The following is a 13,565-nucleotide window of genomic DNA, read 5'->3' as shown; positions in this document are numbered from 1 at the left end:
CTTCACTTCTTGCTAAATCACCTCACTGAAAAGTCTCTTCCCCTCGGTGGTCCCATCTATGAAATGAGGAGGTCCACCAGTAAGTAGTCTCTTGGGTCCCCTAACCATCTGTCCGTTATCCGCCAACGAGTATGTTTGTCTCAAACTCCGTATGTCTTCTAATGAATGTGAACAGTGAGCCATTTTTCACCAAGAAATAAAACTAATGTGTGGCCAACTCCTCTCTAAGGGAGAGAAACGGTTGGACCCGGGCCTTTGCTTCCAAGGCTTGAGCATCTATCGCCACAGCTCCTTGGAAGGTGCTGCTGCTCACAGAGAAAGTGATTCTGCCACCATCCCGCCCCAACTAACTCCTGTCACCCGTCCTGGGGCAAACAAGTGGGGCCTGCCCCTGCTAGGGCTGGGAAGAGCACGAGGAACCTGTAGGACACGGATGATGCAGCCTCCCCAAATCCCATGTGGTGTGGCTGGCAGCAGGGGAGAAAGCCAGATTAAGGAAAATGAGCCCTCAAGCTTGCACATGCACGCATAGGCGCGCGCACACACACACATACGCACACACACAATTTTACATAGAATACCAGCGGCCAGGGAGACCAGCTTCCTAGCTAAGAACCTTTGGTAGTTTTCTGTCCTTGAAGAATCCTTGCTTCCTCTGCCTTTTGGAAAGCCAAGGCCAGACCTCAGGGCTTCTGCCCGCTCATCTGGCCTTTTCTCTCTGGACGTGTTACCTGGATGCCTAAAGCTACGGTTTGGGCCCTTCCTCCCTTCTCCACGCACCCGTGCGCGTGTCTGTTCCTGGACCAGGGACACTCTAATCACAGACCTCCAGGCTCTAGATGACTTAAAGTGGCCACTAGTGCCCTCACCTCTCATAATGGCTCACTAAAAGCAGTGAGGGCTGTTCTACAGATTTCAGGATTTTTGTTTCTTTAGTAAAAAAAATGTTTATTTATTTTTGAGAAAGACAGAGACAGAGCTCCAGCAGAGAAGGGGAAGAGAGAGATGGAGATACAGAATCTAAAGCAGCCTCCAGGCTCTGGGCTCTCAGCACAGAGCCCAAGGGGCTGGTGGGGGTGCTTGAACTCAGCAACTTGGAGATCGTAACCTGGGCTGAAGTCCCACGCTTAATTGACTGAGCCACCCAGACTCCCCAGTATTTTTAAAAATTTCACTAGGCTAATACATTGATGTATTTCCTGTGTAGTAGTAGTAGTAGTAGTAATAATAATAATAATAATAATAGAGTGAGAAGTAGAGTGCCATCAAAGTAAATCAGGGGCGCTATGCTGGCTCAGTGGGTAAAGTGGGCAGATCTTGATTTCTGGATCATGAGTTCAAGCCCTGGGGGTAGAGCCTACTTTTTAAAAAAAGCAATCATAGTAATAATAAATAAATAAATAAATAAATAAATAAATAAATAAATCCTTTCAAATAGTAAATAAAATAAATAAATGAAAGCGATGATGGGAGCAGAGTAGGCAATGACAGAAGGAGGAGGAGCCTGGAGTGTGGGGGGAGGGAGCGGTGGTCACTGAGAGCGGCCGGGGCCGGGCCCCAAACCCTCTGTGGGAGACGAGGAGATCCCAGGGGTCTTGCCGGCAGGCCTGGGTGGTCACAGTCCCTGCTGGCAGCCAGGGCCGAGGCTGGACGGTGGGTGGCACAGAGGTGGCAGGTGCTCTCTCCCTCGGCAGGCGAAGCATGAAGCGGAAGGCGCTGTTCACCTGCCCCTTTAACGGCGACTGCCGCATCACCAAGGACAATCGCCGCCACTGCCAGGCGTGCCGGCTCAAGCGCTGCGTGGACATCGGCATGATGAAGGAGTGTGAGTGCTCGGGGGCCAGGGCGGGGGGTCGGCACTAGAAGGGGAAGGTTTCGTGCTGCTGTTCGTGCAGGTTTGGCCCGAGAGGTGTGCGGTCCTTCCCCTGGGGCTGCTGGCGCCCTGCATGTGGAGCTGGGGCCCTGAGGCCAGAACAGCAGGGTCCAGGCACCAAGAGGGTACTGCGAGCCTCTCTAGGGTCTGTATATGCGTCTCAGAGGCCTGGGACAGCCCCTCCAGAGTGAGGCCTGTGAGGAGGGCAGCGCGGGGCATCATTATACTCACCAACCTGCTCAATGACCCAGGGTTCTTTGGACTTTGGGAGAGTGAGCTGCTGAGCTTGGGGAGGGACAGGAGTGGTGGGGAGAATATTGAGAGCCCAGTTGGCATCCGGGGTCTGTCCCCCCTCCTCTGCCTCTGCAGCCTTCCTGCCACTCTGGTCCCTGGGCGGATCTGCCGGCTGGAGCCTAGAGGAGACCAGGGGAAAGAGTCTGTGAGGGGAAGCACCGGACTCTAGGATGACCCTCTGGATCCAGATAGAGAGAGAGAGGAGCGGTCCTAGGACTTCCCGTCCAGCTCTGGGGTTGGAGGAGAGGACCAATAGCAAATTCGTTTGTTCTAACCCTCGATTAAAAACAGCCCCTGGACTTTGTTTCTGAGCTGCGGTATCAGTTATTTGGTAACTAGAGTAGCCATTAAATTCAGCAGACCCTGGGAGGGGCTAGCCTGGCCCTCCCCGGCCTGGAGACCAGGGCACTGGGCCAGCCTGGGCATGGGTGCCCCCTGCACATTCAGCCCTGCCTGTCTGCAGTCTGCACGCTGATCCCCTCCTTGGCCCCGGGACAAGGCTTGTGCCCTGCTAACCTGTGGGCCCGGGGAGGCTAAAGAGGGGTGCTCAGATGCATGCACCCCGGGAGGCCCTCCTGGCTATGAGGCTATCGTTTTGGGGAGCGAGGGAGGCAGGTACAGGGAAGATGTGTCCGGAGCAAGGGAAGAGTCACGGGATAGGGCTTAGGGGATGGAAAGTTTCTTCCTTAATGGGAAAAAAAAACCCTTCTCTGTTGTTGGGGAACAGAGACAGCGTGAAGGCCCTCACCTGGAGCCTCCTCCTTGGGCCTGGGGATCACAGCCCTCCATTCCTGATCCCGGCTCCCCAGTCAACACTGACAGTTCTGGAAGAAGTTTCCAGGCTGTTGTTCCTCCTCGCCCCCACGGGAGCGGGCAGGCCTGGACATGCTGATCTCTCCTAGCCCAGTCCCCTGCCCCACCCGACTCCCGTGTTTATCCTGGAGCAGAGCAGGCCAAGGCTGAGTGCCTCATGCGGCTTCTCACACACTGGCTTAGTGTGGCCTCCTCTGTGTGAGGCACGAGGGTGGACACAAACGAGATGCGGTACTTAGAGCCCCTGCTCCTGCCCCCAAGGAGCGCACATCCTCCACAGGGCAGGGAGCCTGGGTCTCAGGCTTTTGCCAACCAAGAACCACCATGGGTTACACGTCTGGGATTCAGTAAGGCTCTGCCCCAGAACTTCTGGTCGGTGCCAGCCTCACTGCTGTTCCAGAAGCCCCTCTCCTAGGTCTCAGGAGGAAGGAGGTGTTGCATCCACTTAGAATAGGGCGAACACTTGGAAATATCTGAGACCCAGAAAAGTAAGACTACCAGGACTGGAGTCAGAAAGCGAGTCTCCATGTCTGCTTCTAGATCCCTCCTGGTCCGCAAAGAGAGCTCTGCATCCATGGTGATGAACAGGTCTTGGGTGCGTCCAAGTGCCTCCCCCCAAGAACACCGTGTGGTGGTGGGTGGGGGCAGCAATCCAGAAATGGATGCCCACCCCTCAACTCCCAACAGCTTTGCCCTTCAGCCATCCCAAACACAGCCTCGGTCTTCCCCAACAGAGCCCTGTCCCCATCCTGTTATATATCCACAGTAATCCCACACCCCTGCCCTGCTATATGCCCAGGGCACTTGTGTCCTTGCCCTACTGTGTGCAACCCTGTGCTCCCATCTTGCTATATGCCCAGGACAGTCCTGGGTCCTCACGCTGCTATATATCCACTGTAGGCCCACACGCCTACCCTGCTGTATGGCCAGGGCAGCCCTGTGTCCCCCAGTCTCAGGATGCCCGCGCAGGGAGCTCCAGTGAGTGAGGTGTGGGCTGGTAGAGCTGAGCTCTTGGAGTCTGGGCCCCAGAGCTCCTGTTACATGGAAAGTTTGAGCTAGCACTAGGCACGTTCTTGCCACTGCTCTAAGGGAGGGTCCTTCAGGAAGAGCTGTAGTTCTCTGCGTCAATCTAGCCCAGCTTAAAGAAGTCTGTCAGAGTGTCTGAGCCTAGAGCTCCCAACTCAGAAACCTAGGAGAGCCGCTCATTTATCACCTGGGCTGGTGATTGCCTTAAGGCTCAGCCTCCCAGAGACAATTTTGTATCAACATTTGTAAAACCCCCGGACACCTCCCGGCGGGCTCGCTACTCGCTAGGAAGGGAGCTGCAAACACAGGCTCCCTTCTGGCAGGGGCAGAGAGGGGGCCCTTGCCTAGAGGCAGCTCAGGAAGGGGAAGGGGCTGGGTGTGGGAAGTCCTACTGAGTGCAAGATACATGCAGTTTCTGGTTAAATTCTCATAAGAATCCCTAAAGATGTACATACTTCTGTTGTTTTTTTCATAGATGGGGAAGCGCAGAGGAATTAAAATTTCATGCTTTTAAGCTAATAAGTTGGTATGGTATGGGCATTCTGACCTAGGTCTGTTTGCTTCCAAGGGCCAGGTGAGTGGGCTCCACCCTGGCGTGGCCCGTCAGGTACCCCCAGTGGGCCAGAGCTCCCCCACTGTGCATTTCCAGGCACCTTCCAGGTGCCCAAAGGGATGGGCTTAAGAGACTGTTCCCACCGAAGACTCCCTTTCTCTTTCTTCAAGTCCTAGTTGACTTTATTCCTTGGAGCCCAAGAAATTCCATGGTTGAATTCTTACTTCTGGTTGACCTATCCTGCGTGGAAACACCTATATGTTAGTTTGTTCCATGTTTTTACAGATGTATGTCTCCTACCCAGAGTTAGCACAGCTCCTGGCACAGCATAGGTACTCAATAAATACGTGTTGAATACATTAGCTCCCCATTATGCTCATTTGTACCTCTGTATCTCCCACGGGTCTATAGATCAGAAAGATCTCCCAAATCTGCTATTGTCCGTGTCATTCACTTGATCACGCTTCCAGAGTTTGACTTCCAAATGCAGTTCTAGACTTCATGAAACAGGGAACGTCCTGCATGGGAGCACCGTGTGCAAAGCCATTTTAGCACTCAGCAGGCAACCTAGACGGAAGGCAGAGAAGCTACAGAGGAGCCATGTGGGTTTCACAAAATCTATAAACACAGCTCATGTGCTTTATTCACTGGAGAGCCCATCAAATGTTCTTTCAGAACCTGTTCACTCTTATTCTAGGTCAAAGGCTTTCAACTCCAAAACATGGGTCCTCCTACATCATGGTAACTGCATTTTCGGTAGCAATTTCTTGAGAAAGTGATTTTTAAAAAACGCACCATTCCCCATGAAATTAGCAACCCCTTTAAACAATGACCTATTTGATAAATCACAATGCGCATCTGCACATGTGAGACACTTGTGACTTACTCGGTCTCCAGACAATTTTGCCTGGAGGGAGGCTCGGGGGATTGGCAGCCCCCGTTAGAAAATGGCAGGTCTCAGCATTTCCTTCGCTAGCACTGCACACAGGAAGGCAGTAGCTATTTGATACAGTGATTGAGAAGAACAATGGCATAAGGTTAACCTTGGATCTTCTTAACTTTGTCCTTTGAAAGTAAATCATTTACAAACTTTGCTACTTTATTTACTTTTTCATGCTCTTCAGACGGGTTGGAACACTCTGTGTGTTCCACGGCTGAGGACAAGAGTCCCACTGAGCAAGTAGAGCCAATTGTAATCACAGGCGGTAGGGAGTAGTGGTTACAGTTTCGGATTCTAGAGCCTTATTGCCCAGGCCCGAATACCAGCTTCACCATGTGTTAGCTGTATGACTTTGAACAAGGTACATAGCCTCTGGGCCTCCATTCCCTCATCTGCAAACTGGGGATAATAGCACCTGCCTTAAGAGGTTTTTATGAGCACTAAATATATGAGCTAATGTTTAAGAAACATTTAGAATGGTGTCCGGCACATAAAAAGTTCTATATTTTTAATCCATTTTTATTACCACTGTTTTTTTTTTCTTCATAAAACTTGATTACCAGGATTTCCAGCTCCCCAACAGACTAGAAGTTAGCTGTTTATGGGAAGAAAGGCAGGCACTGATACAAAGGGACAACACAGAGCTTACCAGAGAGGGGGCGACTGAAAGCTATGTGAGGTAGCACAGGAACTCCACATCAGGGGTGCCTGGGTAGCTCAGTCGGTTAAGCATCCAACTTCAGCTCAGGTCATGACCTTGCAGTCTGTGGGTTCGAGCCCTGCATCGGGTTCTCTGCTGTCAGCTCAGAGTCCACTTTGGATCCTCTGTCCCCTGTCTCTCTGCCCCTCCCCTACTCACTCTCTCTCTCTCAAATAAATAAACATTAAAAAAAAAAAAAAAAAAAAAAAAGAGCTCCTTGGTGCACCTGAGTGACTCAGTTGGCTAAGTGTCCAACTTCAGCTCAGGTCATGATCTCATGGTCCGTGGGTTCAAGCCCCATGTTGGGCTCTGTGCTGACAACTCAGAGCCTGGAGCCTGCTTTGGATTCTGTGTCTCCCTCTCTCTCTGCACCCCTCCCCCCACTCGTACTCTGTCTCTGTCTCTCTCTCAAAAATAAATAAACATTAAAAAAATTTTTTTTTCAATTAAAAAAGAAAAAGAACTCCAAACCATAGCAGGCTAAGTCATATAGTGCACGGACACAGCCCTATACAATTCTGAGGTTATAACCTTGTTCCTGCAAAGTCCAGTAATTGTTCTGAATGATGATGCCTCTGAATCATCAAGAAAAGGTAATATGATGTTACAGGTGTTCTGTTACAAGGTATTCTGTCTTGAAAATGTTTCAGTCACAATTATTGAAATTAAAAAGGCAAGCTGGGCTCAGTTATCTAGTGGACTGGCATTCAATGTGTGCCATCCTGCCATTTTAGGGTACATGCAGTGCTGGTGCACGTCTCACTATCATTTCCTGAGCAAAGGACAATGACTAGCACATGGTAGGTACAATCAGCGTAGATGTGTTGGGTGTGCAATCTTTCAGACTATGGAGTCAACACCATGGCCAGGAAGCCTCACTGGGCTAGCCTTTATGCAGAAACCACAGGAAGTGTAAGATGTTCGCCACCCCCTTAGGTATCCTATGGTTCTAGTGAAAGAGATCTTTATGTTTTAAGTTTATTTATTTATTTTGAGAGAGAGAAAGAGAAAGAGAGAGAGAGGTGGTGCAGAGAGAGCAGGAGAGAGAGAATCCCAAGCAGTCTCCAGCTATTGGCATGGAGCCTGACTCGGGAACTGTGAGACCATGACCTGAGTGAGATCAAGAGTCAGACATCAGGGGCGCCTGGGGGGCTCAGTCGGTTAAGCGTCCGACCTCAGCTCAGGTCACGATCTCGCGGTCCGTGAGTTCGAGCCCCGCGTCGGGCTCTGGGCTGATGGCTCGGAGCCTGGAGCCTGCTTCTGATTCTGATTCTGTGTCTCCCTCTCTCTCTGCCCCTCCCCCGTTCATGCTCTGTCTCTCTCTGTCTCAAAAAAAAAAAAAAAAAAGTTAAAAAAGTTAAAAAAAAAAAAGAGTCAGACATCCAACTGGCTGAGCCACCCAGGTGCCCCTAGTGAAAGAGATCTTGAACATCTTAGGTTCTATCTGCGCAGGCATTTACTGGAGCCTGTACTAACCATAAATATTACAGAGTGGAAGATACTTTGGTGCCAGTGTGTGGGAGACAGTAGACATGCCCCAGAAACGAGAAATGAATGCACAGTGCAGATCAGGGCAATCCAGAAAGGCTTCGTGGTAAAAGAGGACTGTAACCTGGGGGCTGAAGAATAGACAGAGCTTGCACCACTACAGGGGAGAGAAGACCCAGCTGGACAGGCATCCAGCGTAAGTGGAAATGAGGTGGCAAGAGCGAGCGGGTCATGTTCACAGGTCAGCAATCTTGACGTGACCAGAGCACAAGCGGTGTGTCCAGAGGCCCTGGGAAGTGACGCTGCAAAGTTAGGAAGACGTAAAAGCATGGAGAATCTTGACTTTAATTTGGACCGTGGTAAGCAGGAAGGACCCAGAAAAGGTTTCTGAGCGGGAGAGGGACGTCATAGAATCGCAAGGGGATATCAAAGCCTAGTCAGGCTGAGAAACACGTTCTGGGGTGTCTGGTGTGACAGGCAGAGCACCCCCCCTCAGGGGAGCAGGAAAGACCAGACACCTAATCTTGGATTCCCCAGGCTAGGGCCTTGCACCTTGCCTTGAATGGAATGCTCCCTGCTCCTTCCCCTTTCACCCCACTTGACCTCTTGGAGTCTGAGCAGACACCCTCTGTGGGAGGAGGCCTGGCAGCTCTTTGGGCAGGTGAGTCAATAACCTGGGCGTGGCCTCCTGCGGTCCTCTTAGTATGGCTTACCTCAGCTGTGGAGGGAACTCAACATCCTTTGCCACAGGCTTCCTTTCCTGCCGTGCCCGAGGCTCTGGGTGCCCACCCCACCCCCTAGGCTCTCCCTCCCCTCCCACCAGCTTCGTGCATTCTCCCCCCACCTGAGGGGGCCGGGCCAGTGGGCCTTTCTTAAAGCCCAGAACCCACCCACCCTGGGGTTCTACTTCCTCTCCCTGCTGTTGTGAAACTCCCCAGGTCTGTGGGCAGAAGCGCTGGCGACACCAACACAGAGCAAGTAGCTACAGGCCGAGGGCCCCAGTGCCCACTCCCGCCGCCAGCACTCTGCAAGCCCCGGCCGGGAGGTCTGTTTGCCCGGCTGCTGTGCCAGGCGTCCCTGCTCCCAGCCCCGCCCTCCCAGGCAGCTGCCCAGTGCGGCGAGGTGGGCACGGCCCTGGGGCCCCTGCACAGCCTGATGGTGGGGTCTCCCCCTTGTCAGACACCCTCACTAGCAGCTGGAAAGAACTGCAAATCAGAGGTTCACGGTGTTATCTTCGGGACTTCTAGAGGCCTCGAAAACTTCCTGGGGCAGAAGTTTCAAGGCTAGACAGGCCGGAGGAGGGGTTGTTTTGCGGGAACCGAAGAGCAAAGTCTTTCTAAGTTGGTCAGAGTAGATCAGATGCCCGAGTCCCATGCCTGGAAACTTGGGTGTGGGAATGGCTCCGAAGAGGGGCCTTTCCGCATCTGCCAGCTTCCAACACTGGGACTGGCCGCACAGTGCCTCTCACCCTTCCTCCCCCAATGTCTCCCTCGAGATCATGCGCAATGAAGGTGGGGGAGAAGAGACCGGAATGAGCAGCCGCTCTGTGCTAGGCATGCATTCAGTTCTCAAAACAGCCCATCCTTCAAGGTAGGGGTTATCACTGCCACCCCACATACACGCGCTTTTCGGAGGCAGGAACAACAAAAGGGACCTTAGAAGAGTTATGATGGAACAAACTTCTTGGTCTGATTAATGAGAGGAAAGCCCAGAGAGTTCACACGGTTTGCCCAGAATCATATCACTCGTTCCTGAGAACCCGGACTCGCTAATAATGCCTGAGCATCCCACCACTCAAATCCTTTCTCCTCCTCTCTCATGCACCTGCCTTTTCACCATGGGAAACCCAGTTTCCCATCCGTGGGGTGGACCTGTGGCAGGAAGCACGCCCGCCCTGTGAGCTCCAAGGGTGAGGGGAGCAGCCCCTCCCCTCTTGTGCCGTTAGCACCTGGAGGAAGCTTTCACATCCCTCTTCCTGACCCACCCCCCCCCCCCCCCCCAGTCATCCTGACGGACGAAGAGGTGCAGCGGAAGCGGGAGATGATCCTGAAGCGGAAGGAGGAGGAAGCCTTGAAGGACAGTCTGCGGCCCAAGCTCTCGGAGGAGCAGCAGCGCATCATCGCCATCCTGCTGGATGCCCACCACAAGACCTACGACCCCACCTATGCCGACTTTACCCAGTTCCGGGTACGCGTGCTCGCCGGCTGGCCGGGAAGGATGAGCTGCGTGGTGAAGAGCCACAGGGGGAGCCGGGGCGTGGGGAGTGGGCGCGGAGGACCACGGCCATCCAGACCGGGGCAGCGAGGGAAGGGGGGCTGCTCCGTCCCTCTGGCACCGGGGAGGCCTCCCCCTCCCGTCAGCCTTCCTCAGAGCCCCTCCTGCCAGAGATCAGGGGCAAGGTGGGAAAGTGACCCCCAAATGTGAGCCTCTGATCCCCCGTCCTTCCCTTCCAGCCTCCGGTTCGTGGGGATGCGTGCGGCGGCGGCCGTCCCTCAAGGCCCTCCTCCAGACACACGCCCAGCCTCTCGGGGGACTCGTCTTCCACCTGCTCAGATCACTACGCGGCCTCGTTCGGTGAGCCCACTGCCGCCCCCAGGGAGCCCAGGGAGCCCAGGGAGCCCAGCATGGGAGGAGGGCCCAGAGCTCCCGCAGCCCATCTGCCCTTGGCTGCGGATGGCAGGGTAGCTGTGTGCCAGTGTCCTCGGAACAACCCCCCACCCTGCTTCGTTTTGGGGTATTTCTTTTTCTTTTTTTCTTAAACAGAAGAGGGCTAACTAGCCCGAGGGCCGGTGCTGGGGTGAGGCCAAGCCGGGGTCTGTCTGCAGAGTCCCTGTTCTTTCCTCCAAACAAGGCTTCTGCCCCTGCCTCCCTCCCTGGGGCTAACCTGGTTCCTTTAAATGGTATTTTGAGCCTGGGCCTCTCAGGGGTTCTGTTTTTGGTTGTTTTTTTTTTCCAGTTTAGTTGAGATATAATTGCCATGGACCGTTATATTCGTTTCAGGAATGCAACGTAATGATTGGATACATGGAGGTGTGGCAAAATGATTACCGCAATAAGTTTAGGTCCTCTCCATCACCTCACAGACTTACAAAGTTTTCTTTCCCTTGTGGCGAGAGCTTCCAAGATCGACTCTCTTAGCAATTTCCAAATACACGAGACAGTATAGTCCTCAGAGCCTTGGAGGGTGGTACTCGAGGGGAAGAACATGTGGGTCCGAGCATAGCCTCCCCTCCCCCCCACCCGCCGCCAGCCCCCCCCCCCCCCCCCGGAGCTCTGGGGGAACCACCAAGGCGCGGGAGGACCTGTCACCTCCGGCACTTGCTTGCTTTTCCTCTTATGGTCCTTTTCTACCTTCTTCTTTATCGTCCTGCCCCTCTCCTCCCCATCCTTCATCCCTCTGCCTCTCACCCAACCCTTCTGCCCTCTGTGCGAGTCCTGCAAAAGGACAGGGATGGGAAAGCCCCTTCCCTCTGGGGAACTAGAACCCCAGATATGGTGCTTCCGTGCCCAGATCCAAAAGCATTGGGAGGGGTCTCAGTGCAGCTGGTCGAGGATAGCCATGGAACCAGACCATTGTGTCTACCCACCCAGGAGTGACAGGAGGGAGGTGGTGAGGGACTAAAGAAAAGCAGTGGCCATTTCACAGACTGACTGACCCTGTGAGCCCCTTGTCTTGTAGGGGTTCCTCCCGTGTGTTAATTTTCTCTACCCACTTAGCTGCTCTTGTCACTTAATGGCACATTTTGCACCAATGAGGATCAGTCTGCATGTTATACATTCAGCTTTGAATAATTCCATACTATTTAGGAGTTTTGATCCCCTCAGAGGTTAATTGATTTGAGGTGCTCACCCCCACCAATGGTATGTTCAGTATAGCATGTGTGTATTTAAAGGGGTGCCTGGCTGGCTTAATTGGAGGAGTGTGTGACTCTTGATCTTGGGGTCATGAGTTTGAGCCCCATGTTAGGCATAGAGATTACTTAATAAAAAAAAAATAAATAAAAAATAAATAAATAAATAAATAAATCAAACTAGTTAACGTTTTTAACTTTTTTTAAATATTTACTTCGTTTTTTGAGAGACAGACAGAGCATGAGCAGGGGAGGGGCAGAGAGAGAGAGAAAGACACAGGATCTGAAGCAGGCTCCAGGCTCTGAGCTGTCAGCACAGAGCCCTACATGGGGCTCAAACTCACGAATCGTGAGATCATGACCTGAGTTGAAGTCAGATGCTTAACCAGCTGAGCCACCCAGGTGCCCCAAACTAGTTAACATTTTTAAAGCAAACGTAATACATGTTCATTAGAGACATTCAGAAAATATAAACTAAATTATATATATATATATACACACAATAAATATATATATTTATATATGTAAAATCTTTAAGCCTACTACCCAAGGGTAGTCACCATTAACACTGTGATATATCTCTTTCCTATCTTTTAAAAAATTTAAATGCATATGTATATTTACGCAGTGAGATTATGCTGGACACAATATACATAGCTTGCTTTTTTCTCTTAACAGTATATTATATCATATTTTCCTGTTATTCAATATACCTCTACATTATGTTATTCAATATACCTCTATATTATGTTTAAAGCTGATTAGTATTCTGGGGTATGAATATACAATAACATATCTGTTCTAGATTGTGTCCCAGTGTTTCATTAAGATAATCATATGCTTGTAGCTGAAGATTTGCATTTATTCCAGACTTTTTTCCTTATGATGAATTTATGGAAGTGAGATTACTGGTCAAAGGGCATACGTAATTGTAGGTTGCAGATGCCTGCTGTCCAATAGCTCTCTAGATTACTTGCATGAATTTATGCTTCCTTTAGCACCCCGTGTCACAAGGGTTGACTAATTCCCTGCACCTTTACAAACACTGGCACCAAACACATTTGTTTCTAGTTTATTGAGGAAAAGTGTAGACGTTCTAAGTTGTAGATCTTGAATCACCAGTGAGGTCTACAACTTAGAACGATCTTTTCCATAAGTTCATTGGTTCCAAATTCACGTTTGATTTGGTCATTAGAAATACATGGTCTGTAACATCGTGGCTCAAGGAAGTCTCATTTCTTGGGGCATCTTTGATCTTTGATTTCACTGCCTTGCTCTGCTTGAAAGTTTTCTTTCAAGTTTCTTTTCAAAGTTTCTAGGATTCCCGGGGAATCCTAGAGGGAAGCCTGGACTGAAGAGTGACCTTGGAGAGAGGCAGTCACTATGGGATTCCTGGCCAGACCTGCTGCTAGGGCACAGGAGGTCCTCACGGAGCCAAGAAGGAGGGTGTCTGGCTCACGTATCCTCAAGAAGTTCTTTCTCTTTCCTCATCCTTCCTCAGATGTGATGGAACCGACCAGCTTCTCCAATCTGGATCCGAGGGAAGAAGATTCAGATGACCCTTCTGTGACCCTGGACCTGTCCCAGCTCTCGATGCTGCCCCACCTGGCTGACCTGGTCAGTTACAGCATCCAAAAGGTCATTGGCTTTGCCAAGATGATTCCAGGGTTCAGGTAAGAAGAGTCAGAATCCTAGACTGAGCTAGAAGAAGGCCTGGAGGTCAATCCACTGCTTCCCAGAATAGAGACTCAGACCCTACCCCAGACCTCCTATAGCAGGATCTCTGGGAAGTACAGCCCATCCAGCATCACTCAGCAGGCCAGCACTGGAGAGCTATCCATACTCCCACAGTTTCTGGATGACAGAACAGAAGCCCAGAGAGGGTCAGTGGCCAGCCAGGATCATCTTCTAGTGTTAGAGTCAGTATGTGTCAGAGCCAAGGTCTAGAATTCCAAGTTCACTGCCACTTCCCCTCCAGCTGGCTTGGGTCTAACCCTCATGTTAATCCTTTAAATTAAACCTCCATT

At 51.5% G+C, this 13,565-nt stretch overlaps 1 protein-coding gene across 4 annotated transcripts in view; it reads left to right on the top strand.

Moving 5' to 3' along the window:
- The window catches only part of VDR (vitamin D receptor), a 56,985-nt gene that overhangs the window by 33,403 nt on the left and 10,017 nt on the right, over positions 1 to 13,565 (top strand). For all 4 annotated transcript variants that reach the window (XM_027035981.2, XM_027035982.2, XM_027035983.2 and 1 more), the window contains exons 3-6: positions 1,695 to 1,825; positions 9,690 to 9,874; positions 10,141 to 10,261; positions 13,040 to 13,211. In XM_027035981.2, the coding sequence (XP_026891782.1) occupies positions 1,695 to 1,825; positions 9,690 to 9,874; positions 10,141 to 10,261; positions 13,040 to 13,211 (609 nt within the window). The remainder of the gene's footprint in view (positions 1 to 1,694; positions 1,826 to 9,689; positions 9,875 to 10,140; positions 10,262 to 13,039; positions 13,212 to 13,565) is intronic.

Source organism: Acinonyx jubatus, chromosome B4, assembly GCF_027475565.1.
Source record: "Acinonyx jubatus isolate Ajub_Pintada_27869175 chromosome B4, VMU_Ajub_asm_v1.0, whole genome shotgun sequence".
Taxonomy (NCBI): Eukaryota; Metazoa; Chordata; class Mammalia; order Carnivora; family Felidae; genus Acinonyx; species Acinonyx jubatus.
This window is presented reverse-complemented; position numbering and strand designations above follow the sequence as displayed.